Source organism: Sceloporus occidentalis, unplaced genomic scaffold, assembly GCF_023333645.1.
Source record: "Sceloporus occidentalis isolate IW3139 unplaced genomic scaffold, rSceOcc1.0.p SCAF_3, whole genome shotgun sequence".
Lineage (NCBI taxonomy): Eukaryota > Metazoa > Chordata > Lepidosauria > Squamata > Phrynosomatidae > Sceloporus > Sceloporus occidentalis.
In genome coordinates, this window is record NW_028316983.1 from 62,842,640 (window position 1) to 62,870,492 (window position 27,853).

The following is a 27,853-nucleotide window of genomic DNA, read 5'->3' on the forward strand; positions in this document are numbered from 1 at the left end:
TAAACCAGATCCTGTATGATTTTGGAGCTAAGCAAGATCAGCCCTGGTTAGTATTTGGATGGGAGACCAATGAATAAGAGATGCTCCAGGCTACATTTCAGAGGAAGGAACTGGCAAAAATACCTCTGTGCAGGTATCCTAATTTTGAGCATTTCCCCCTTCCAATTGCATTTTCAGAGCTCATGCAGTTAGTTCAAGATGGCTGCCTGGTCCTCAGGAGGAGATGAGCTGGAATATAGAAAACTGGCACGGGGGAGAAGGGAATGGGAAGGACAATTGCACTAATGTCTTTCATCTTGTCAAAACCTTTGGATTCATTTGAGTATGAAAGCATTGTTTAGCATGTCACAGTAAGATCGGCATCCAAAGTTCATATTCAGCAAGACAACAGCCAGACTGGCTTGCTGCCTTGCAGACAGAAAGACTGAAAAAGTGGGGGCACCACCTTAATGGCTGTTCTAAATTAGAACTGTTTCTGATTTACTATTCAGATACTAATTCTGGATACAGTAAAGATTTCAGCATAAATGTTATGTCAACTCATGAAGCTTTTCATCTATCACTCATAGTTTCAGTTTTTGTATATGGAAGGAGGAGGATGTTAAATATGTGCATTTACTTTGTATATTATCTTGTTAGTTGTTAACTCGAGTCAACCCTGACTCATGGTGACCATGTGGATGAGACATCTCCAAGATCCCCTATCCCCCACTGCTGTGCTTAGTTCTTGCAACTTCATGTCTATGACCACCCTGATGGAATCTGTCCATCTGGCATGAGTTCTTCCTCTCTTTCTACTACCCTCTACCTTTCCTTTCTAATGATCCATGTCTTGTCATTATTATTTTAATAAACACTATATATTCTATTTTAAATATCAAAGGATTGGATGAAGATGGAAAAATCTAGTTCAACCAGTTGTATAAAACTTGGTGTTACTATGACAGGAATCTTGTCTAACCCTTTACAAAAATGTGAAAATAAATTGAAATAAGATGTGATGGATCAACTGTAAGGAAATGTTTTGCATGAGAACAGAGAAATTAGACTAGTTGTATGAAAGAACATCAAGAAACTAGTGATGGAACTAAGAGTGCTTGTAATGTCTGGGTCGAGAAACAAAAACATGTCTGCAGATTTTCCTAAAGATCATTGATATTAGTTTCACCATATCTGTATGATGTTCAGACTCATGTTGATATTACATATTGTGTTGTTTATCACAAAATTTGGTGAGTAACTCACCTAGTCCAGCCTTGGATTATTCTATAGATTTCTGGTTTTCATTAAAAAGCTATCATACCTTTCTGCCTGAACTTTTAGCCCAGTTTGTGCAGTTGTTTGTTTGGTTTGTTTATTTAAAACATTTTTTCTTCTTGCTAGTTTCTAACAGTAAGACACAGCATTCCAAAGCATTCACTGCTTAAAAAGTAGAGAACACTACTTGGAATTGTACTTCAAAATGGACCATAATGTAAAGGGTTTTTTCAGTACAGTCCTCCCTCCGTTTTTGCGGGGATCCATTCTGAACCCCTCCACAAAAATGGAAAACCATGCATATTTAAGCCTTATTGGCTTGAATGGAAGTGCACCCCCACAGGGGTGTGCAGGCGTGCACCATGGGTGCCCCCCCCCCCATTTTAACTCCCTCCATTCTCCCCCTGCGGATGATCAAAGGGTGCGTCTCCCAAATCTGCAAGAATGGAAGGATGACTGTACCAGTGGGCTGTCTTCCCAGTGGCCAATGCCAGTTTGAGGAGAACATAGTGACTACATTACAGTGCACCAGCATCATATGCAGCTTTAACCTTATACAGAAGTCACAGGAGTTATAATGGTGGGACGCACCTGTGGCACACACGCTGCACCGCATGCGGGAGCACTACCCCACTAGAATCATAGAATCATAGAGTTGGAAGAGACCACAAGGGCCATCCAGCCCAACCCCCTGCCATGGAGGAAATCTCAATCAAAGCATACCCGACAGATGGCCATCCAGCCTCTGCTTAAACACCTGCAAGAAAGGGGATTCCACTACACTCCAAGGGAGTTTGTTCCACTGTCGAACAGCCCTTACTGTCAGGAAGTTCCTCCTAATGTTGATGTGGAATCTCTTTTCCTGTAACTAGCATCCATTGCTCCGGTTCCTAGTCTCTGGAGCAGCAGAAAACAAGCTTGCTCCCTCCTCATAATGACATCCCTTCAAATATTTAAACAGGGCTATCATATCACCTCTTAACCTTCTCTTCTCCAGGCTAAACACCCTCAACTCCCTAAGGCATTCTTCATATGACATGGTTTCCAGATCCTTCACCATTTTAGTTGCCCTTCTTTGGACATGCTCCAGTTTCACAACATCCTTTTAAAATTGTGGTGCTCAGAACTGGACACAGTATTCCAGGTGGGGCCTGACCAGAGCAGAATAGAGTGGGACTATTACTTCCCTTGATCTAGACACTATACTTCTATTGATGCAGCCTAAAATCACATTGGCCTTGTTAGCTGCCGCATCGCACTATTGACTCATGTTCAATTTGTGGTCTACTTGGACTCCCAGATCCCTTTCACACGTAGTTTCATTCAGCCAGGTGTCACCCATCCTATCTGTTCATTTCATTTTTCCGCCCTAAGTGTAGTACCTTACATTTCTCTGTTGAAATTCATTGAGTGTACACGGTTTTCCCCATACACAGGGTGGGTGGGTCCGGGACGGTTCCCCTGTGTATGGGGAGGGCCCACTGTACTTACTGAAGACTGCAACATCAGCCCCATATGCATTATGTTGTGTAGCCTATCCTGGATAATGTCTTGGATAATGACTACATGCTTTCTCTGTCCAAGAGTAGTTGCAAATTGCACATTGGCCTTAGTTGGTAGAAGATGTTCTATGTCACTGAGTAAATTGCATCTCTAGTGACAGAAGCATATCAGTGTGCATCCCTAAACAACAGGAAAATAACCTCTAGCCACTTCCAGAGTAAGTTGAGTATCTCTTCTTCAGGCAAATGAATTAACCATTAGCAGTATCTATTTTGTTACATCTTTGAGTTTCAGCATTTTGGTCCTTATCCTGACCATTACAGCCTCCAGCTACTTTCATTGACTCACCTGAATACTATCTAACACAGAGATAGAATAGAATGTCCTTTGCATATTGACAAAAATATTAGGATGACCTTATTTGCTAGCTTCATATAGAATTTATATAATAGATTTTAAAAGGGCTAGTGAACAAAATGAAACATTGTAGAACTTTATGGTGTAGGTGGCAACAGAGTCAAGCAGAAATACCGCCTTCTGGAAGTAACAACTGAATCACCAAATCCTCTCCAAAAGGGTAGCACACACTGAAACCATTAGATCTAGGAATATTAGCAGAATTGCATTAGTTTGGATAATCTGCTTTGTGATAGTTCTCATATTAAATATTCTTCTGATTTTTAAAGCTTAGTGAGTTAATGGTGGGCCTTGATAATTGTTAAGTCCAAAATGTATTTTTTTATATATTACATTTATACCCCACCTTTCTCTTTGCACAAGTCCAAAACCTGAGATACATACAAACAAATTCCATGGTTTCACAAAGTTATACAGACAGCTTTTCCCTTACGCGGGGGATCTTTTCCGGACCCCCTCCCCCCCAGCGTAAGGGGAAAACCACATATGCTTGTGCCCCATTGAAAACAATGGGATGCATGCATGCAGTGCAGCGCGGGGCGCTCACCATGGGCACGTGCACCCTTCATTTAAATGTAAGCTGAAAGCCACGTAAGGGAAGCCCGCATATGCTGCTGGCTGACTGTACAGTTGTCCCTTCCAATTCACGGGGGATCTGTTCCAGATCTGCCTGCAAATAGGGAAAATCACCAATATTGGAGGCCCATTAATTACAATGGGGGCATGCGCCTCAGGCACACGCGTCATTTTGTCCCTCCTGGCTTGCCTCTTCACTTGGCTCTGCAATTCCTCCAACAACAGCAACAACAACAACACCTTTCCACAGTTTTCTCTTTGTTTGAAACTTGTTTGAAAGCATCTCTTCCATCTGTTACAATTGCTCATAGGGATGTTACTGATCTTTCTGGTTCAGCAGAATCTCCTTGAAGATGTATGTCTTGTTCCTGGAGATAATTTTATTAACATATATCCTGCCTTTCCCCCATCATGGGATCCAAGGCAGCATGTGACATTTTAAAAGCACAATACAATTTAAAAACTGTTAATACAAAAGTTAAAACATAAACTAAAATTCAATTTTAAAACACACATTAAAAACAGTTAAAACAGGATTAAATATGATTTAAAATATAATTAAATAAAAACACTAAACCCATTAAAAGCTTCATCATCTTTATACACTAAAACCCAAAAGCTTCCTTTAATAAAAAGATTTTCCCCTGCTGGTGGAAAGATAGGAGGGAGAAGATCACCTAGGCTTCCCCAGGAAGGGAGTTCTCTAACTGCTTTATAATACCTTAACAGGTGACTAATTTAACATAATTTATGGCTGTCATAATTCTTCTGTTGTTGTTGTTGTTGTTATTATTATGCTTTATTTTTATAGCACTGTAGATTTACACAGCGCTGTACATACAAACAATAAAATAGATAAAGTAAACGTGCCCATGGCTTACAATCTAAGAAATACAGTGGACCCTTGTTATACGCTGGGGTTTGGTTCCAAGATCCTCCGTGTATAACAAAATCCGTGTATGCTCAAGTCCCATTAAATATAATGACATAGCAAAACGGTGTCCCTTATAAAAAATGGAAAATCAAGGTTTGATATTTGAAATTTATACTTTTTATTTGAACATTTTCAAACTGTGGATGCTTGAATCCATGTATAAAAAAATCCGTGTATAAGAAGGGCCGACTGTAATAGCATAATACATATAAATAAGACATAACAATACAGGAAAGGGTTCAATGAAGTAAAGCAGGTAAGAAATTAAAAACGTCAAATAACCAATAATAGTCACGCAATGCCTGGGAACGCTTCTCTGAACAGGATGGTTTTCAACTCAGTTTTGAAACTAGTTAAAGAAGTGATGACTTGTGGGGGAAGGAGATTCCAGGAGTGAGAGGCAGCAAGTGAAAAGGGACGAATCCGGGGTGGGGCAGTGAAAATCCTAGGCTGAGACAGCAGACCTTGACTGCTAGAACGGAGGGCCTGAGAGGGAAGGTGAGGAGAAAGAAGGTCTGATAAATAAGGAGGGGCCAGCCCATGCAGGGCTTTAAAAGTCAACAACAAGAGCTTATACTGAATACTGAAAGGGAGGGGGAGCCAGTGAAGACATGACAATAAAGGAGAGATATGGTCAGAGTGGTGGACAGATGTAATAATGCGTACAGCTGAATGCTGGACAGAAATTAAATTCTGTGTTAATTTAATCCATGTGTTATCGTTATATTAAAAATGATATAATCACATGGTATAAACACATTGGTATTTATATATAATACATATACATTAAGCAGTTAAACTTTTTGTAGTTGTTAACTGCTATCAAGTCAACTTCAACTTACAGCAGCACTGTGAATGAGAGATCCCCAAGTTATCCTGTTATCAACAGCCCTGCTTAGGTTTTGCAAATTGAGGCCAGGACTTCCTCGATGGAAACAGTGCTTAATTGTCTTTTTAATTGCTTTAAATTTTTTGCAGTGATTAATTATCAGTAACCAACTCAGATGTGGTTTACAAGGGTGCCAAATGAGGGGGTTCCTCGTAACCTCTCATTCTCTTCCATGGGTTTCTCTGCACTACTACAAAATCCTAGCAGTGGTAGCAGCACAGCTTGGATGAAGCTGATCACTCCTGGTTTTGGTACAGAAACAGCTTCAGATGCCTTAGCAAGCAAGTGCTTTATTCATATACAAATCTCTTAACACCTGTCATATAGCACATAACACATATCACATCATTTAAAATACATACTACATGCTACAAATTCAGTCTTCAATTTCCAACATACCAAAAATACTAATTTATTCCCTATAATAAACTCTTTTCTTTCTTTATTCCTTATCTTTCTATTTCCTTCTCTCCTTATTTCCATTCCATTCTCCTTCTTTCACCTTTCCTTCTCCATCTCTGTCCTTCTCCTTAACCCCAACTCTCCCTATTCCTTCCTCATCCCTTATTCAGTTACTCACTATGTAGAGCGATTTTGCTGCACCTTTGTGACTAATTGAAATAAAGAAGTTGGCAGCATGAGCTTTTGTAGACTTCAGTCTACTTCCTTAGATGCATTTAGTGGAGTGGAAACCAGGGACAGACAAATATATGCCATTGGTATGTGAGAATGTCAATTCACATTCAAAATCCTTTGTGTATGGAAATGAAGTAGCAAGTCCAGTTTTAACTATGGCCATTAGTGAACAAAGACATTGTGAACTGGCCAAAGTGTATGGAAATGAAGGGGCAAGACCATACCACACAAAGATGGAATATGAGCCATTGAATATTGCGTCGTTCTGGAAGGGAACTTATCAAACTTAGCCACCAACGTCTATCAGTTTGTTCTCACACACAATTACTTCACCTTTGGGAACAACATATACAAGTTAATGGCACCATCATGAGCAAGCGCATGGCACCACAATATGCCAATATATCCTGCACACAGAAACTGCTCCTCTAGGTACATTCACAATGTCTTCATCATTTGGACTCATGGAGAAGACTCACTCAAGACATTTCACCAGAGTTTCAACAATTTCCACCCCACCATCCACCTCAGCCTGGAACTATCTACATAACATGAAACCGCTGGGAGAGATCATCCGGAGACATGGGGTGCAGTGTTATCAGTACGCTGATGACACCCAAATATGCTTCTCTGTGTCTCCGACTGCTGCAGTGACTAAGGATGGTGTCTCTCCTTTGAATGCCTGTTTGGAGTCGGTAATGGACTGGACGAGGGAAAACAAACTCATTCTGAATCCAGAGAAAACAGAAGTACTTGTGAAAGGTTCCCCAGGCCTGGGGAAGGAAATTTTTCCACCTGTCCTGGATGGGGTTACACTTCCCCTGAAGGATGATGTTCGCAGTTTAGGAGTACTTCTGGATTCGTCCCTGCAGTTGACATCTCAAGTAGATGCGACGGTCAGAAGTGCTTGCTATCAACTTCAGTTGATACGCCAACTGCGACCCTACCTGGGCCAAAGGAACCTTAAAACAGTGGTACATGCTCTGGTAACCTCTCGTCTAGATTTATGTAATGCGCTCTACATGGGGCTACCCTTGTATCAAGTCCGGAAACTTCAGTTAGTACAAAATATGGCAGCCAGATTGGTCACCGGTGCATCTAGGTTTGACCATATAACACTGATCTTGAGAGATCTTCATTGGCTTCCTATTCGCTTCTGGGCACAGTACAAAGGTGTTGGTTATCACCTATAAAGCCCTACATGGCTTGGGCCTGAGTTACTTGTGGGACCGCATCTCCCCATATGATCCGCCTTGCACACTCAGAACATCTAGTAAGAACTTATTGGAAACAGTATCTTCCAAATATGTTTCCTCATCCCAAAAGGCCTTTACTATAATGGCCCCGCGGATCTGGAATAGCCTACCTGAGGAGCTCTGTCTCATGACCCCTTTGGAAACATTTAAAAAGAGACTTAAAACGGTACTCTTTTGTCAAGCTTCCCCCCCCCCCCCCAAGAATGAAGACCAATATCCCTGCTGACAACGATATTCTGCCTTGCCCCTGGATGCTGGATGGTTGATGGATTTTTGTACTGTTGTGTTGATGAGTGTTGATGTAATATTTTTTATGTTTTTGTAAGAGTGTTATATGTATTTATTTTAATAGTCTGTAACCCCGCTTCGATCCACTGGGAGAGGTGGGGAAACACAAATAATTTATTATTATTATTATTATTATTATTAACAAGTTCAATTTCTGGACACCACATTACAGCTACAAAATGTACTAAGTATGTATGTACTAATGTACAAAATGTACTAAGCACCACACCATATCACAAACCCACAGACTGCTACACGTACTTACATGCCTCCAGTTTCCACCCTGAACACACCACCAGATCCATAGTCTATATCCAAGCCCCCCCTATACAATCACATCTGCTCAGTTCCACAAGACAGGGATGCCAAACTCTAGGAATTAAAGCAAGCATTCCTCAAACTGCAGTATCCACCACATGAAGTAAAAAAACAAATAAGCAAGGCAAGACTTGTACCCAGGACTGATCTATTACAGAACAGATTGAAGAGAGAAAATGACAGAACCCCACTAGGTCCCCAACTGGGACCTTTCAAGCACATCATCAATGAATTCTGGACAATAATGCCACTCTTTCAAGGGCTCTTGGGGGCAGACTTTTACTTGCCTACAGACAGCATCCAAACCACTAACCTGTACTCATCCACAGGAAGATACCTGACACAGGTGGGGACATGGGTACTAAGCCTTGCCACAAACCAAGAAAAACTGAAGAAGATACATAACTGTTTTTAAAAAACAAAACAAAACCAAATTTGAATTAGGAACATTTATACCCTTTATGCCTTGCTCCCCTTCCCCAAGAATAATAGGGGGAAAACATCCAGCCACAATATTTTTAATTTTTCTTCTCCCCCATGTTTTAAGAGTCTGGTGCAGTCCATAGTGGCTCATGTGAGTTAAGTCGGCCTCATATCCCAGATTTGCCAATCTCCTTCCGGTTAAACTATAACAGCTGCATAAAATTTTATCCAAGCAATTATGGTTTTATACTGACACCTCCCAATTTCACTCTGTACTGTTCACCCTCCTCTCACAATACCACCAAAGTGAATCTTTTCATATCTTTGTCATTTTTGTAGACCCACATATCACTTCTTTTACACTTTAGCATTCTGAAAGCCATCAAATGCATCTTCTTGTTTGTGGCAGGGGGTATATTGCTGATGCTCCCACTAGTATTCCTGAAGGGAAACAGGCTGTGTTCCATTGACTTGTAAAGGTGAAGCATTGACCATTTCCCAGTGATGTTGGGAGGCTTTGAAGGAATATAGGCCTTCCCATCTATAACCACCAAAAGAGTAGTCTTAGAATGAGTCACTAGGTTTTTGCTATCTCTTTCTAAGACACTCTGATATCGTCTTTTAAGACACCTCATAGATATACTACTTGTTTCAATATTTTATTTGTAACAGTGTGCAAGAGACTACAGAAGTGTGGGGTGTTCATTTAATTTCAACTTAATGGTTTTATTATAATGTAGAAACATGTATATGAAGGTGGTGGAGTAAAGCATTTCCAAAAAACCCCACATCAGGGCCCCCAAAGATGCACAATTGCATCTTACATTGTTGTTGTTCTGTGCCTTTAAGTAGTTTCTGACTTATGGCAACCCTAAGGCAAACCTATCATGGGGTTTTCTTGGCAAGTTTCTTCATAGTGGGTTTACCTTTGCCCTCCTTTGAGGCTGAGAGAGTGCGACTTGCCCAATGTCACCCAGTGGGTTTCCATGGCTAAGCCAGGTTATGAACCCTGCTCTCCAGAGTTCTAGTCCAATGCTCAAACCGCTATGCCATCCTGGCTCTTTTTTACACTGGTTTAAATTAATCAGATTTGTTTTATTATATGCCATCCTTTCATCTTTAGGTAGAAGATAGGAAATAAATAAATATTTTAGTAAAATTAACAGATAAAGAAATAGCAGCCTTCATTATTTTTTCTCAGAGGCATTCATTTTCTCTGCACTCAAGCCCCAGGAGCATACCTCCTAAGGCTGCATCCACACTGGAGAAATAACCTGGTTTGGCACCGCTCCGGGCCCCACAACAAACTCCAACTCCTAGAATTCCGTAGTCTTGAGCCAGGGCAGTTGAAGCGGTGACAAACCGGGTTATTTCTCCAGTGTGGATGCAGCCAAAGACAACCAAATTGAAACTGTATCATTTCTCAACATGTTCTGCTGAGGCTCATCCATAGATCAATGGAACTTCCTTCTGATCTTTGGTCCAGTACTTGGCCTGAATTTTCTAGGGGCTTGTCTGCAGTGAACCCTGGGCAGAGACCCCTTTTCTTCCATGGGTGAGTTTGGCAGGAAAGGTGTTTTGCCTATCACAGCACTGCTGCAGGATAGAAAGTCCCCTGTGAGCTCTGACCAGGCTGAAAATGGAATTCCTAGGCTTGCTTCTTCCCTATGGAGGTCATGGGTCACCCTTTTGATATGCAGGGTTGAGAATGATTTACCTTCATTGAGCATTGGGTATCAAATGGTATAAACAAATCTGGTTCCTGAGAACAATCATGTTTGGTCTCCAACATGGAGTTGTGACTTGTGTGGGAGACTACATATGGAATACAACAGGAGATAGAACTCCAGGGTCACTATTCCGTGAGTGAAATGATGTGTGCCTTGCAGTTGCCAGTTGTAATTTCTTAGAAATAACCAACTAAGCAGTAAGATAAAGCAATTGTTTGTACATATTGCATGACATTTATTTGTAACACTGAGGTAGTAAATGTCAGAGCATCCTACAGAGAGTAAAAAATGTGTTAAATGTGAAGTTGCGCATTGATTGTAAATGAGGATTTAAAACTGTCTTGTGCTCTAGAAACAATGTTGAAAGCACTCAGTCTGCCTGCTGAAGTAAGATTATTTCGGTAGGAGTAGGGAAGGGACTAAGTCCAGGTGCATATCAAGGTTGGAAAGCTTCTACCTGCCCTTATCTCTTGTTTCTGTTACTTGGTGGTGATTTGTGTGAGCCCCAGAAACAAATCAGGGATATGGTGGGATTTCAGGTTCAGGTGGAATGACAATTAATAGTTAAACAAACCAGAATATGTAAGCAAACAAACAACCAGGTTTTTGTTTGGTTTGGTTGAACATTAAGTGACAGCAGCCAGGGACATATTCAGACATTCAAATAAACCACAGTTTTGTTAACCACATCCTTGTTTTGTATCACAAATGTGGCCACTGTCTCCATTAGTGAATTTTTCATTTTGAGATTTTTCTGTATTCCTATGGAAAGCAGAAATTACTTTTTTAAAAAATTAAAGGTCAGCAACTACAGCATGTGCGAGGGGGGGCATTTTTATGTCTCTTGGGACCACATGGACTACAACATAATAAGTGTCCAGAAGTCTACTTCTTGTTCTCAAAAATTGGTATTTTTGATGTTAGACAGTATAAGAAAGCTTTGCAAGCTATTTAAAAGGTAGATTGTTGCACTCAGAGGCTTCCAGGTGCAGCAGTTTATCCACTTTTCTGTCCAGGAAAAGGATGGTCTGGGGATTCTGGAGGTGTTCAGGGGCACAAAAACATCCTTGGGGGAGCTACATGTTACCCCAGGAACATGTTTTGCTTTTATATGAAAACTGAGGTATGTGAGAAGCTTGATACTACATGCTGTGGTGTGCACTGAGCTACATACACCAGCCTGAATCCTGTTGGTGGATTATGTTTGCCTAGCCCCTTCTTAAACCAACAGAGTACTTTTAAAAATGTTGTGGAAGGATGACACCTTGTGCAGTGTCTTTGCTCCTAGGTCCCTCCTCCTCCTACTTGGATTGGCTGTGGGGATGGATCCGAGAGTTGTCTGGCTGCCCTACTGCACTTGGGAATGAGAGAACAGCCTCCCCACTTGTTTGGGGAATGATGGGTGCTGCTGAATCATGAGTGCTGAAAGACAGCTGATAAGCTCCCAGTCAATGGCTAGAGGAGATTGATTGCATTTAGGAGATAAAACAGAGGTGCTCCTGGTCAGTTGCAAGGCATATCAGGGAATAGGGACTCTGCCTGTGCAGGATCGGGTTACATTCCGCCTGAAATCTCAGGCTCGCAGCTTGGGTGTGTTCCTGGACTCAGTTCTGAGCCTGGATGCCTAGGTTTCAGCAATGGCCAGGAGTGCATTTGTACAGTTGAAACTAATGTGCCAGCTGCACCCATTCCTTGAGACATCAGATCTGGCTACTGTGACACATGCCTTGATTACATCCCATTTGGACTACTGTAACGCACTCTACATGGGGTTGCCATTGGAAAATGTTCAGAAACTTTAGAGGGTTCAAAATGCAACCTGGGGTCAGTTATAGGAAGCATGTAACTCTTTTGTTGAAATAGCTTCACTGGCTACCAGTTAGCTTCCAGGCACAATTCAAAGTGCTGGTCATGACCTATAAAGCCCTACATGGCTTAGGTCCAGAGTATTTGAGAGACCTTATCTCTCCATACGAACCAGCCAGAGCCCTTCAGGAGAAGGCTTTCTCTTGGTCCCACCATGATCACAAGCTCACTTGGTGAGGACACGAGAGAGAGCCTTCTCGATGGTTGCTTCCACCCTTTGGAACACCCTTTCACAGTAGCTTAGGCTGACTCCCTCCCTACTGGCCTTTTTCTGCAAGTAAAAATGTTTTTGTTCAGGCAAAAGCATGACAGGGTGGCTTTTATATGGGGTAGTGTCTTAGGTTATGTATTTTAACTAGGTTATTTTCATTGTTTTTTAAAATTGTTTTAAAGTGTTTTTATCTTGTGAGCTGCCATGGGTCTTTTTTGTGATAAAAGCGGCATGAAAATGAAATAAATAAATAAGAGCCTCTTTGCACAGCGAGGGGATGAGAGCAGCTAGGTTCCCAAATATCAGCATAGATCCACTGACAGAGATTTCCTCTCCACCAGCAATCTTTTGGATCTCTCCCTAAATGCACTCACATATAATTTTAAGCATCCAACCTCAGAATTCATACCTCATACCAGGGCTGAACAGATGGGAAGATGAATCTTTACAGATGTATTTCACAGGGAGACAAAAGGAAAGTAGCACTGATACTTGAGTTCCATCCTCATCCATCCAGCCTTTAGGGTGAGCACCAACCGTTATGCTCCCTGGGATTTTGTAAGTTCTTTGGCATCATTTCCCTTGCTTAGTCCTTTTCATCCTTTGATGCAATCCCTAAGTTTTACCCTCAACTTACCCATGGGTCATATCAAAATGCATAATTTTGGCCCCCAAACCTGCTCTCAACTGATACGTGAGTTGATCTACGCACAAGTATATATGGTACATATATGTGTTTTGTGTATGTATTTGATCTTTTTCATAGCCAGTCATAATGGAATCATTGCTCTTAATTCATGTTTCACCATTAACATGTCTAGTTCTGCCACTGGGAGGTGAGAGATGTTATTACTATTCCCCAGGGTTTGATATACAAAGGTTCCACTGTGCTTTTAGGCAGTCTAATGAAATAGCATGCAATCTTGATGAGTATTTACACCGATATTTAATTTGACTTTTAAAAAGATAAAGATGAAACCAGCTGCTTAATATATTGCTTGTTATTTAATCATACTGTGTCTTCAAATGTACCCAGATCTCTTGCAAATTCCCACTGTTCAGTGTGTGGGCGTCTCCTTTGAACTATTCTGTGGCAAAGAGCATTTGCTCAGTTGAACTTCAGTCCAACATTTGCTTTGTCATCCTGACTTTGCTGGTATTGCCTCCCCCCTTTTTTTCACGGTAGTCTGATAGTTCCATTTTTGTTGTGAATTCTCTAGAATTTGTCTTTAATTTCTTATGGGGGAATTCAGGAGTGAAATAATGTTGTATACTTATTAGGTCTTTAGGAAACCTCTATAGAAAGAAGTTTAAAATTAAGAAAATGTGGGAGCAAGTTTGCTTTTCAGCTTGCCTTCAGTTGGACTTTAACTGGAACAGACACTGAAACCATTCCAAGTGAAAAAGCTGTGTGATGAAATATGACACATGGAGGGGAAGAAAATTGGCAGTGAGCCCTGATGCACAAATAGCCCTTTCCCCTTTGAAGCATATTTGCAGGATGGAAAATAATAACACTGAACTGTTGTGTTTTTTTCTTAATAACTGTTTTGCAGTTATTTTCCCCATAGATATTGTGCAGTTGTCATCAGTACATTTAGATATTTTGTTAATATGTATGCACCATGTGGATAGTATCATGCATCTGAGGACTTCCATATTTTAATATGCTGTAGGAAAGTGGTGGAGGGTTGGTTGTGGGGACGTGTTGCACAATAATTGTATGGCTGTTTTTTTAAACACTTGTCACTTTTGTCTTTGATCAGAAATTAAGGGAATATTTTTCACTGAAACAGATTATAATAGAAACTGACTGATTTGAACAGGAAAATTTTATTACTTCACCACTGGATTTAGTCATTTTGTATGTTTGTTAATCTATTTATCTCACTTTTACAGTCTGCCTATGCCATTCATGGGCTTGCCATCCACGGATTTGAGCTCATGCAGACTGCAAGCTCGGTGGACAAAATGGTGTGGGTGCTGCAGGCGCATGCATTCCGCCATAAAAATCCATAGGATTCCAGCATAGGCGATTTTTCCCATACGCGGGGGGGGGGTGTCCAGAATGGATCCCCCATGAATAGTGAGGGCCCACTGTAGTTTGCCCAGTCTTCTTTAGAAGTAACAAGTAGCTAGTGACATAGAGCTTTGGCTCCATATATTGGCTAATGTGATGTGTGCCTTTCCTGTAATATTTGACTGAACTGATAAGTTTTATATACTGTCTTCTCCTTGTCTGGAAAATATATGCTGCTATGCAAAACTTACATTATGTTCTAATTGCCATGGTACCTAAAACTGTGATGATTTGGCTATTGTTGACTAATAAATAATAAATAATAATAAACAGTTTATTTATAGCCCGCTTTTCCTTGGCAGATCAAAGCGGGTTACACAGAAGTACACAGATGTACACTTTACAAACAGTAATCACATAAACATCCAAATCAATATATAAACTATTAAAAACAATGTTAAAATTACAAGATTAAAACCACACAATAACTAGCTTAAAGTGCTGGTGCAACGGGGAAAGAGCAGATATTACAGCATCTGGAAGAAAGCCTGTTGGAAGAGGAAGGTTTTTAACCTCTTCCTAAATAAGTCAAGGGAGGTAGCCAACTATGCACAATTCATATATTATCTCAAAATTGAAAAGATCTGTACAGATGACCTGTTGTGTGAGCTTTCTCAAATGGGAAAGGCTACACCACATGAATATTCTGTTTACAAAGCAAACATGGGCACCCATGGCTCACTAGCACTTCTTATGGATAGCTGCAGAGGAGAGTTATTAGAATGCCAAAAATAGGATATTGGTCATTTTGGAAAAGTACAAAATATCTAGTGTCATGTATATTTCATATATTTGGGGGTACTGCGTTTTCTGGAAGAAATAGGATCCATAAGCACAGTCCAGCAAATGACGCTACATTGGTTTTTGTAAAATTGGTGTACCGTTGTGTTCCTTTTACCTTTTATCAGTTATAAACAATCTTCATGGAATAGAAAGTATTTTGTGCTCCATCATGGACAAATGCTGACGTAGAAAAATTCTATACTATTCTGTTACGGGGAATGCAGGGCCTATATGGATGCTCCCTGTTCAGCTCTGTCTGGTCAAGGAACATGAGCTCTCATTTCACACTCCTTGACCAATGTCTGAATGGTGAATTGATACACCCATTTCCTGTAGAATGCCTTCCCATTCTGCAGAGTGGTGAGGAAAAGAGGGTTTTGTTTATACAGTGTGCCCATGTCATACGCGGGCGCAGTATACGCAGCTTTCAGCATATGCTGACAGCCGACCCAGAAGTATAGAGCGAGCACACCGGTAGAAATAAAGGGGTGTGCGCCCATGGCTGTGCTGCACCGTGGGAACGAGCCCCATTATTTTCAGTGGGGCTCAACCTTACATGGAATTTCCCTTACGGATCACCCATGTAAGGGAAGGGCCCACTGTTATTGCTATTGGTTGCTGATTGTGAAGTCAAAGGCTTTCATGGCTGGCATCCATGGTTTTTTGTGGGTTTTTTGGGCTATGTGGCCATGTTCTAGAACAGTTTCTTCAGGAAGAAACTCTTCTAGAACATGGCCACATAGCCCGAATAACCCACAAAAAAAACATGGTTGCTGATTGGTTTGTAACAGCTCTAAGTTTTCACTTCTTATCTAAAAAATATCCTGTTTGCAATATCTCAACTTATAGCCAGTCCATTTCTAATATCATCTGTATTATTATTTTCTTTAGTGAACTGCATTTCTTTACTCATTACACAAGTTACAACAACGTGTAATGTCTGATGTCCTTTTAGTATAATTTTTATAGCCAGTAATTGCTCTTGTTTCTTTCTTTTAAATTTAAGTGTGTACAGCAAAATGGTTTTCCTTCATTGTGTTTGAGACATTTCAAATACATTTTATACATTTCAAATGTCTTAATCCAGGATTTCATTTAATGTTCCTTAATCCTTAAAATTTTATGCTAATGCACTGTAACAGAACATGTCCATTTCATAGGTTGCTCTCTATGTGTATTAGTCAGACATACAGTTGGCTCTCCATATCCATATATTTTTTATCCACAGATTCAAGCATCCACAGCTTGAAAATATTTTAAAAATAGATAAATTCCAAATAACAAACCTTGGTTTTGCCATTTTGTATATGGGACACTATTTTACTATGCCACTGTATTTAATGGGACTTGAGCATCCATGGATTTTGGATCCACAGGGGGTCCAGGAACCAAACCCCAGTGAATACCAAGGGCCCCACGGTATATTATTGAAGATAGCATCAAAAGAGACTCATCTCCCTGCATTTTCATGCAGGTAGTCTAAGTGGATGAGAGCAACTTGTGAAAGAGCTTTAGTCTTTCATAGATCTGAATGGCAATGCTCTTAATTTTAAAATTGAGCGTGTAGATATCTCATTGTGGACTTAGCTCATTATAGCTCAATGCTGAACTAATTTCTTCCTCTCTTTTCAGGAACTTACAAGCAGCCATTGGAGCCTACTATGATTTTGAAAGTCCAAACATCAATGTGCCCTCCATGTCCTTTGTAGAAGATGTGACCATAGGAGAAGGAGAATCCATCCCCCCTGACACCCAGTTTACAAAAACATGGAGGATACAAAACACAGGTGAATGGTGCAATCTCTTTACGGCCTTTGACTTGATGCTGTATTCTGATTTTTACCTTAAAAATAGAATTGATTTTGTTTTTCCAGATTATTTAGGGGAATCATTTTTGAGTAGTGATTACATGCAAATTTCTAAAAATATTTTTTAAAAATATTTTTCATATTTTATGGCAGGACAATACAATTGAAGGTAGGAATAAAAAGAAGACATCTTGATCCATACTTGATGAAAATAGTATAAATACCCTGAAATGTAAAGATACATAACTGAATACTAAGGTTAAGATTGTCCATGCTATTGTCTTTTCCATCTGTATGTATGGTTGTGAAAGCTGCACAATAAAGAAAACTGATAGGAAGAAAATCAATTTATCTGAGATGTGGTGCTGGAGAAGCGTTTTGGACTGCTAAAAAGACAAATAAATGGTCCTTTGCTGTTGTTAACTACCCTCAAGTTTTCCCTGACTCATGGTAACCCTGTGGATGAGACATCTCCAAGGCCCCCTGTTCTCCACTGCCCATGATCTCTCTAATTGCGCCTGTCTATGTGATGTGTGGTCTTCCTCTCTTTTTACTGCCTTCCACCTTTCCTAGTATTATTGTCTTTTCTCATGAGTTGTGCCTTTTCCTGATGTGTCCACAGTACAACAGTCTTAATTTGGTTATCTTGGCTTCCTGGGAAGTTTTTGATAATCTGCAATCTGCTCAAGAACTGACTTGCTTTAGCTTTAACAGAAATGTATGTGCTCCCCAAAATGATATTCTTTTTTCAGACAATCCCTGTTGTAACACCAAACAATATATTTAAAATATGGAATAGAGAAATTAGGGACTTTATTTGGCAGGGGAAAAAATCTAGGATCAAATTAGCCAATTTACAAGATTGTAAAAAGAGAAGAGGGTTAGGTTTACCCAACTTACAAATTTATTACAATGCATGTGTATATACCTGGATAAAAGATTGGATAAACCTAAAAAATAAAGAATTATTGGCACTAGAAGGGGTCAATCTAGAAAAAGGTTGGCATGCTTACCTCTGTTATGAGCAAAAAAATTTGTAAAGAATGGAATAAACATATGATAAGGAGAGTCCTGATGAAAGTCTGGGGAAAATACAAAAAATGTACAGCAGATAAAAACAATTGAGCAGCTTAAAAAAGAAGGTATAGGCCCGTTACAAACAGGCATAAAGTACACGCTCTGCGCGTACTAGGGTTAGGAAGGGGTGTCACTTCCTGATGCCCCTAACCCTAATACGCGCAGAGCGCGTAGAAAATGGCGGCACCCTATTCACACAGGCACCGCCTCCAAATGGGGCGGTGTGGAAATGACATCCTCGCACCGCGTGAGGGCGCCTGGGGCGCTCTTTCAGTGCCAAAAACGAGCTCCTTCTATGATTTGCGTCGCTGGCGCAGCCTCTACACAGCTGCGCCAGTGGCGCAAATGAGAAAGGGGCCGCCACGCTACCATGCACGAGCCCCATTGTTTACAATGGGGCTTGAGCATAGGCAGAATTCGCCTTACGCGGAGGGATCTGGAACGGATCCCCGCGTAAGGTGAGGGCCCACTGTATTTAATCATCAGAAAGGAAAGGTGTCACTGTCTCAGCCACTCATGAAAAAAGTTTGGTTCTTCTTTGTGGTCTCTGCGAAGCACACAAATGGGTTATTCTGCACCTTCACAGCATTTCCGGATCCTACTGGAATAGCTAGGGAAGACTTTTTGGCGGTAGCTTCTCCCAGCCTCTGTATAGGCAGAATGTCTTCCTGCCCTTTCTCAGTTCCTTTTGTCCTCCGCGTGAGCAGCTTAGGAACCTCACTTAGAATCGCTCCTTCCTTAACTTTCGCTTTACTGCATTTGCTCTGACTTCGTTTGACTCTGACTACTCTTTGGATTGTGATTTGGACTTGGTTTTGGACTCTGATTGAAGGTAACACTCGGACTCCTCGGACAGTTCTTTCTCTTCGTCCCTCTGCCTTGGCCTAAAGATGTCTGCGCACTCTTTTAAAAAGTGCACTGAATGTGGAACAAACATCCTGGCACTTGATGGACACTCCTTGTGCCTCCTCTGCCTGGACGAGGGCCACGTCCCTGCTTCCTGCCCTCATTGCATGGCCTTCACTCCACAGGCCAGGAAGAATAGGAAGATGCGCCTGAGATCCATGCTGTACTTGCAAATTTTGAAGCCTCCCTCCAGCTCTAGAGCCTCTGCCAAGCCTATGGCCGCCATGGACAAACTCCCATCTCTGGCCTCAGGGGTCCCTGCCAAGGCTACTACTGCTGAGGGCAAACCCTCTTCGGAAGTCTCTGGGTCAGCCCCAGACAAACAGAGGTCTTCAGAGCAGGATATGGCTGGCCACCCATCCTCACCAAAGAGGAAGAAGTCCTCAGATTCCAAACCGGAGAAAAGAAAGAATAAATCTCGGGATAAGTCCAAAGACTCATTCCATCTCCCAGGAAAGAAGTCCTGTCCCTGTCTGGACTCTGACTCCAACCACCGGTCTCATACCGACACGCCCGCTGACACCGAACTGGGCTGGTACCGTGCAGCCAGCCTGTGCCTCAACCTCAGTTGTTTCTTCGTCCCGACTCCCAGACTCCACCGGACACCTTTCTGCATTCCTTGTCTGAACCCTACCAAACAAAACAAATAAGCTTAATTTATATACCGCTTCATACCACCTAAGCAGTGTCTAAGCGGTTTACAACTGTAAGCTAATTTGCCCCCAACAATCTGGGTACTCACTTTAGCGATCTCGGAAGGATGCAAGCCTCAGTCAAGTTTGAGCCCTTTTGCTGGTCTTGAACTCGCAACCTTGTGGTTTTGAGTGAGTGGCTGCAGTACAGGCATTTAACCACTGTGCCACCAGGGCTCCTTACCAACTCTCGGAGGGTGAAGAGGAAGCCTCTCCTTTCACCCAAGTGGTGATACTGGACCGACTCTCCCAGACTTAGGAGGTCGTTGGTTTCGAGGACGAACAGGACTATGATGCATCCTCTGTCCTTGCTGAACCCTCCAGATGGGATGTTGTTTTTGATCAAACCAAGGGCACTTATTTTTTGCCTCTTGATCCTTCTGAAGTCCACAGAGGCCGTTTTGTTTCAACCTTCCAACTTGTTGAACCTGTCTTGCCTCCTCCAAGGTCATCTGCTGCATCCATTCCACTTCCGTCTCGCCTCACCTCGGCTTCCCGAGTTGAACCAGTCCAACCCATGCAGTTGGCTTCTGCCGTCTCCCTACAAGTGCGCACCTCGTTCCCGGTACCGGTAACCACTCAGGCCCTCGGCCCGCACCAGGACCAGATTGAATCCGCCGACTGCTCCGGCTCCGACTATGCTCCGGCTCAACAGTCTCAGGTCCAGTTCCGACCTCCATTGCATTCCTACCATCGATGTTCAGGATTGCAAAGAGTTCTTCACCCACTTTGTCCATGGCCCAGCCTTCCACCAGGAAACTTGACAATCTCTACCATATCACACTCTCAGAAGAGACTCTTTGAGCATCCTCGCCTGAATTCAGCAATTGTGGAAGCCTCGCAGATTCACTCGGCCCCAAAGACAGCTTTGATCCCCAATGACAAAGAGGGTCGTAAGCTTGACACCACGGCACGGAAATCCTATGCCTCCGCAGTATTGGACCTTAAGATCCAAAAGTACTCAGCTTGTATGGCTGCCTACCAACAGCAACTTTGGGAGAAAGCTCTTCCCTTGTATGAAGACCTCCCTGAGGACAAGAGACAGCCATGGCCATCCATACAGAAGCTCATGCACTGGCCTCACACCAGATTTCGGTGGCCCGACACTCGGCTGACTGTGCTTCCCGACAACTCTTGGGCACCCTGGCCCTCCGACGCCACGCCTGGCTAAGGTCTTCAGATCTTACGCCTCAAGCCAATCAGGCCATAGAAGAGCTCCCCTTCGACACCATGGGACTCTTCCATAAGGAAACTGATGAGAAGCTGGACTTCAAAAACAAAATGAAGAATACAGCCCGTAAATACGGTATGTTCTCTTCCTCCACTTCTCACCCTCCTTTTTCTCAACGTCGTTTGGGATGGCAAAGACCCCCCTCCACCCCCAACTAGGGTAGATCCAACCAGTCTTCGGACTACCAGCAACAGCGCTTCCCTCCCCAACAGCAAGGGAAACGCCAACAAAAACAAATACAAGCAACCTTTCCATAAGAAGGATGCAGAACAAGGCAAGCGCTGCTTATGAAGCTCCCCAGCACACTCCGTTCTGTCAACTCCCTTTGGGGATCACCTGGCCCACTTCCACTACTCTTGGGCCTCCATAACATCCAACTCCTAGGTGCTTTCCATTGTCTGTAGGGGTTTTGCTCTGGAGCTGCAATCCTCTCCCCCAAGGCATATCATTCTCATCACTCCCCCTTCAGACTCCCTTCTCGACGAAGTACGCTCCTTGCTTCAAAAAGGGGCCATTGAGCCTGTCCCAGACCCAACATTGCCTCTTCTCTCGATATTTCATCATCTCCAAAGCGACAGGCGGCCTCTGTCCCATCCTAGACTTGCGCTTCCTGTTGCCATATGGTAACCTTGGCTTCCATCTTGCCTCTTCTGTAGGAGACAGACTGGTTCGCTACTTTGGATCTTTGGGATGCCTATTTCCATATCAGCATCCGAGAGGACCACCGGGATCTTCTCGCCTTCTCTGTTGGCCCCAATTGCTTTCGGTACCGAGTACTGACCTTTGGACTTTCCACTGCACCGAGAGTGTTCACAAGTGCATGACGGTAGTAGCCGCATACCTCCGCCAACAAAACATCATCGTCTTTCCTTACCTCGACGACTGGTTGTTCTTGGACCCGTCCAGGCAGATGCTCCTCTCCTATCTTGAGTTGACACTCTCTCTTCTTCACCACTTGGGATTCATGATCAATAAGGAAAAGTCTATCCTCTGCCCAAACCAGCAGGTGCACTTCATAGGAGCCACTTTGGACTCCACGACCTGCAGAGCATACCTTCCTCACGACATGTTCCTCAACCTCAGGTCTGCAATTCATTGCTGCCTTGCCTTCCAGTGCATCACTGCGCAAACAGCTCAGGTTGCCCTCCTCCATATGGCATCCACCACATATGTCACGCCGTGGGCTCATCTCCGCATGTGTCCCTTCTAGTCGTGGCTCCTCTTGGTCTTCAACCCTGCCTTCGACGATCCACAGAAGTGGCACATTGTTCCACTGGTGGCTGACCCACTCAGTGTGTTGGTGGGCATTCCCTTTCTGCCACCACAACCTCAGACTTCACTGACCACTGACTTCACTGACCACTGATGCCTCAAACACGGGCTGCGGAGCCCATTTCAACGACCTCTCTGTCCATGGGAGATGGTCTCCCAAAGAGCGCCAACTCCACATCAATGTGCCCAAGATGCTAGCGGTACAGAAGGCACTGAAGGCCTTCGAACCCTCCCTGTGAAACCAGGTCGTCGTCCTCCTCACAGACCACACGACTGTGATGTATTACATCAAGCAGGGTGGTACCAGGTCGGCCACCCTTCTCGGCCTCACCCTTCAAATTTGGAACTGGTGCATCCGGAGATGGATCACCTTGCAAGCCATACATCTCCCTGGAGAGGAGAGCGAGCTTGTAGACAAACTGAGCAGAGCTCGGGACTCCTGTCTCGACTGGCAACTGAACCCTCAGGTTGCCCTCTGCCTTTTTTCTCTGTGGGGAATGCTGGACATTGACCTTTTTGCCTCTCATCTCAACACTCACAGCAACCACTTCTGTTCCAGGATCCCTTCACCTCAGTCCCGAGGGGATGCCTTCCTCTTCCAGTGGTCCAGCAAAAAGTTCTACGCCTTCCCCTCATTTCCTCTGATCACCCCTTGGTGAGGCAGCCGTGGCTCACCCCCTTCCTCCATCTCTCCAACAACTAATTCCAGCCTCTGCCACTCCGTCCTGACCTCCTGACCCTTCACGGTGGTCGGGTTCGTCACCCCAACATGGACACTCCGTCTTGTTGCATTGTGGATTCGGCCCTGATTCCACTCTCGGTACCCTTCTGAGAAATCATCCTGGCTTCCTGAAAGCCTTCCACTCAGTGGAAGCCTTCCCGAAAGCCTTCCATTCCTACGCCCTCAAATGGGCTAAATTTTTGGTTTTTTTCTCCTCAGCAGGACTCACCTCTTCGGAGGTCATTATCTCTGCCATTTTGGACTTTCTCCACCACCTCTCAGCATCCAGACTCTCCATTTCGTCCTTAAAATGCTACCTCGCGGCCATCTGTGCTCACTTCCAATTTTTTGGCCGCCCATCCTTCTTCACCGACCCACTCGTGAAGAAATTTTTCATGGCCTTGCCAAGCTAAGACCGCCGGCAGTGATCTCAATCCCCGCTTGGGACCTCCAGCTTGTCTTACCTGCACTCACTACCTCACCCTTTGAACCTCTGGCTTCCTGTGATTTCAGGCTGCTTGGTAGCCATCACCTCAGCATGCCGGGCCACTGAACTCTGTGCCCTCCATACAGACTTTCCGTACCTGAAAATTTTTAAGGACAAGGTTGTCCTCTGTCTGGACATTCCCTTTCTACCAAAGGTTGTGTCCACCTTTCATCTCAGTCAAGACATCATTCTCCCAATGCTAGCCCTGAACCCGACCACCAACACTGAGCACAGGCTCCAGTTTTTTGATGTCAGGCGGGTGCTAGCCTTCTACCTTGACAGGACTGCGTACTCTTGTCATTCTCCCAGACTTTTCGTCTGCTACTCCAAACCCAAAATGGGGCTTCCAGTCACACCTCAACGTTTCTCTAAATGGGTGACTTCCACAATCCTCCTCTCTTGTGAGATTTTTGGGAAGACTCCGCCTGCTCGAATCGAGCCCATTCCGCCAGGGCGGTAGCTTCATCTTCAGCCTTCCTCTCCAGAATTCCCTTGGAGGATATTTGCAAGGCTGCAGTATGGTCACAACCTCTGATCTTTATCAAGCACTACAGACTTGATACCAGACACCAACGTGAAGCAGCCTTTGGCAGAGCTGTTCTCCTTTCCAGAATGCACTAAGGTTAGTTGGCACCTGTCAAATAACTGACACTCACACTGTTTTTCTGGTTTAATTTATTTATTGCCAGGACACTCCCTCCTCCACAGAGGAACAAGCTTGCCAGTCTAACCCATTTGTGAGCTTCGCAGAGACTACGAAGAAGAGGGACAGGTTGCTTACCTGTAACTGTAATTCTTCGAGTGGTCATCTGCAAATCCCGCCCATCTTCCCCTTTGTCGTGTCCTTCTCTCTTCTTTGTCTGCTCTTATGGCGGACCTTTTTGGAATTGAGAAAGGGTGTGAAGACATCCTGCCTATATAGAGGGTGGGCGGAGCTACCACCAAAAAGTCTTCCCTAGCGATTCCAGTAGGATCCAGAAATTCTGTGCAGGCACAGAATAACCCATTTGTGTGGATTTGCAGATGACCACTCAGTTACAGGTAAGCAACCTGTCCATTTTTTTTTTACTATTCCAGATTTTGGAATTCTGTATAAGGGAGACTCAACCTAGCCCACACTTTATGCTATGTATTTCCCCCTGACCAACTTTTTTCTTTCTTTTCCCTTTGTAATCATACGTTTAACAATATTATTATTATTATTATTATTATTACTACTACTACTACAACTATTATTATTAAATTATCCAAAATACTTAGGACCAGATGTGTTTCAAATTTTGATAATTTTATACAGTATTTTAAATAATTTTTTCATGAAACAAAGTTTGTGTACACTGAACCATCAAAACCATCAAAAAGCAATGGTGCCACAATTTCACACATCCATGAAAAAAGTTTGGATTTTGGAGCATTTTGATTTTTTGAGTTTTGGATAAGGGATACTCAGCTCTGAAACTTTAGAGGGTATGATTTCTAATTGGGGCACAAACTGTGGGGTGGACTGCACTTTACCCATCCTTGCTGTACATATTATTTTTCTCAATGTATGAGCTTGGTATCAAGTGGCGAAGCAATATTTTACCCTAGTCTCAGCTGAATTAATCACTTCTGCCCATTGACTTCTCCACTTCCAGAAGCTCTGTTTCTCTCCTTGAGTCATAGGCAGAATGGTCTGATTTAGTAAAGGACAGCAGGACAAGGCCCAGCTCAGAAATAACGACAACAACATGGTTTTGTTATTACATCTGAAATGAACCAAAGTCACACTGTACTTGCCTGGGCAGTTTTCCAACCTTCCATGTCAGTATGGGGTGCAGCTATTCTCTGACTCTAGCTGATGTTTACTTTCTATGTTTTTATAGCCTGTAGTTTTTAGTCTGACAATCAAAATAGGTCAGCTCCAATTCTAGCATATTTCTAAATATGTGATGATTTTTCTGAGCCATTACTTTTAATGTATGAAATTTTGAAGTTATGGCATTTGTTTTGCACATGTAAAATGAAACAGCTGAGTTATAGTAATAGAATATAAAGCTTAATATCCATTAAAGTATGAAGGGCCTCTAGAAGCTTAACATAATGAAGTTACAAAGTTCTAGGAGTGCAATGATAAGTATTATTGCTGAGGAGTGAAGCCATCTCTCCACCCTTTCACCCATTGAAATGTAGAGGTGTTGTGTGTGTTCATGTGTGTGCCTTCAGGTGAAGGTTTGCCAGAATTTTTATTTTAACCCCATCCCATCAAAGCAGCAGGAATGATGATGATGATGATGATGATGATGATGATGATGATGATGATAATTATATTTATATTTGTACCCAGTCCTTCTCCTAAGACTGGGACTCAGTCTTACAACATTAAAAAAAATTTCAATTGAACACATACAAAATAGTAATTAAAACAAATTACACGTTAAAATATCAAATACTTTAAAAAGATAAAAATGTTTAAAATACATTAAAACAATATAGCCCCCCAGGCCATTCTTTAAAAGCTATTTTGAATGCTTGTCTGAAGGTCTTCGCCCGTCGGCAGGAGGCCATCAAGGAAGGGGCCATTCTGGTCTTCGCGGGCAGAGAGTTCCCAAAGTCTAGGAACAGCCACGGAAAAGGCCCTGTCTCATGTCCCCACTAACCATGCTTGTGATGGTGGTGGGATGGAGAGAAGGCCCTCCCCTGAGGATCTCAGAGCCTGGGCCGGCTCATTTAAGGAGATAGTGTGCTTCTTAGCTTAATGGCTGGCTTTGGGTCCATCACATTGAAAACTGCCCAGTTTTGATGCCTTCTGTTTACCACCACTGAACACAGCTTTCTAAAGCTGAAATCCTTTTACTAAAGAAGCTTGCTAGCAGGAAGATCCCCCTTCCCCTGTTAGTAGATCTAGGAGTTAGGTTTGCTCTGCTCAAATAGAAATATCTTATTAAAGTTTCCACCAGGTAACAAATTGGAATTCAGGTGCACACTGGAAACTGATATAGTTATGTAGCAGTATAGGAAGCTGCCTTATATACTGAATAAGATCATTAGTCCATTTAGCTCAGTATTGTCAGCTCTGACTGACAGCAGCCCTTCAGTGTTTCAGGCAAGAAACTTCCCATTGAAGGCCAGATCAGAACCCAACTCTGTCTAGTTTCCAAAACCAGGCCGAATATGTTCAAGATGGCAATATCTTCAGCTGGAATGGAAGCAGATCACAAAAACTGCTGGGCAAACAGACAGGAGATGGTGTTGAGTTGATTTATATTTTAAATAAGCTACTTTGGAAAGGGAGCTTAAAAGTTCAGTTGAATACTGTTACATTTTATTTTTATGGCTTGTTTTATAAAGTACTTCATGGGAGGAAATAAAAGTGGTAGCAAGGGGTTCTTTTTAAAGAACACTGGAGATACAGCTGGAATGAAACTTTGAGAAGGGTTGAGTGAGATGGCCAGCACTAAATAACTGATATATAATTATGAGAGATAAAGGAAATATAAAAATGGAAACAACTCTGCTACAGATATTGCATGGTCAGGATACAACTTAAAATCATAGACATGTTGTGTATCTGTGCTTTGAACAAGATTTCTGAGCAAAATAGTTAAAACAGAAAAATATATTTTGAAGTTAACATATAAAGTGCATGTTTTACCTTACAGTGGCTGCTATATTGTTTAGTTGTATATAGTAGATCTTTGTGCACATGCGCACGCACAAATATACCGAATACAAGAACTAACTGGATATTTGTGTGTGTTCACAGCCACAAGACTTCAAATTTACACAAAAAAAACAAAACAAAGATTATGATGCAGAGGGGATGTTACAACTATTTTTTCCTGAGACTTTTTATTCTCTTAAAAGAATCTCAGTCAGTCTTTCATACAGCAAGTGTTTACTGTAAGAAAAAGTGAAACTGAAATGTCTTTGCCCTCTCATGTTGAGATCTTGATATATTTTGAAAAATGAAATAAACAACATGTAACTTAAATCTCTTAGCATCTGTTTCTGGAGTCTGTATGGGATAATGAAGCAGAAAAGAAGATAAACTTTTCTCTTAGTGGATGTTGTACACTTCATTTTCTGTGAGAATTATTTAAGTATATCAAGGACTAGTTCTGGTCAAAGAACTGTCATCTTGCCTGGGAAAATGCTGAAGTCACTGAACAACCCTTGATTTAGTGAGTTATATTTCTGGTTATGAATTACTTAATTTGAGTGTTATTTTGAAAATGCTTGAAGGCTTAAAGAATTGATGAACAGGTCATTCATAATGCTGGAAATACATGCAGTTGGCTCTCAACCTTTGCAGAATTTAGGGATGCAGAAACCTAGCAAAAGTAGAAAAACTGCAAATACAGGCCTTCCATTTTAAAAAAAACACCTGGGAGAACACTTCTTTAAACATTTGTAAGTCCTTCAGCATGATTCTGTGGTCATCTTCCACCAACAGTTGACCATAGCACTGGAGGACCTAGCAATGCCTAGAGAGAACATACTTTTTTGATCA

The 27,853-nt window shown here is 42.4% G+C and overlaps 1 protein-coding gene across 3 annotated transcripts in view; it reads left to right on the forward strand.

The window, feature by feature from the left end:
- Positions 1-27,853, forward strand: part of ILRUN (inflammation and lipid regulator with UBA-like and NBR1-like domains) — a 66,023-nt gene that overhangs the window by 11,803 nt on the left and 26,367 nt on the right. For all 3 annotated transcript variants that reach the window (XM_089514694.1, XM_089514693.1, XM_089514692.1), the window contains exon 2: positions 16,800-16,954. In XM_089514694.1, the coding sequence (XP_089370820.1) occupies positions 16,800-16,954 (155 nt within the window). The remainder of the gene's footprint in view (positions 1-16,799; positions 16,955-27,853) is intronic.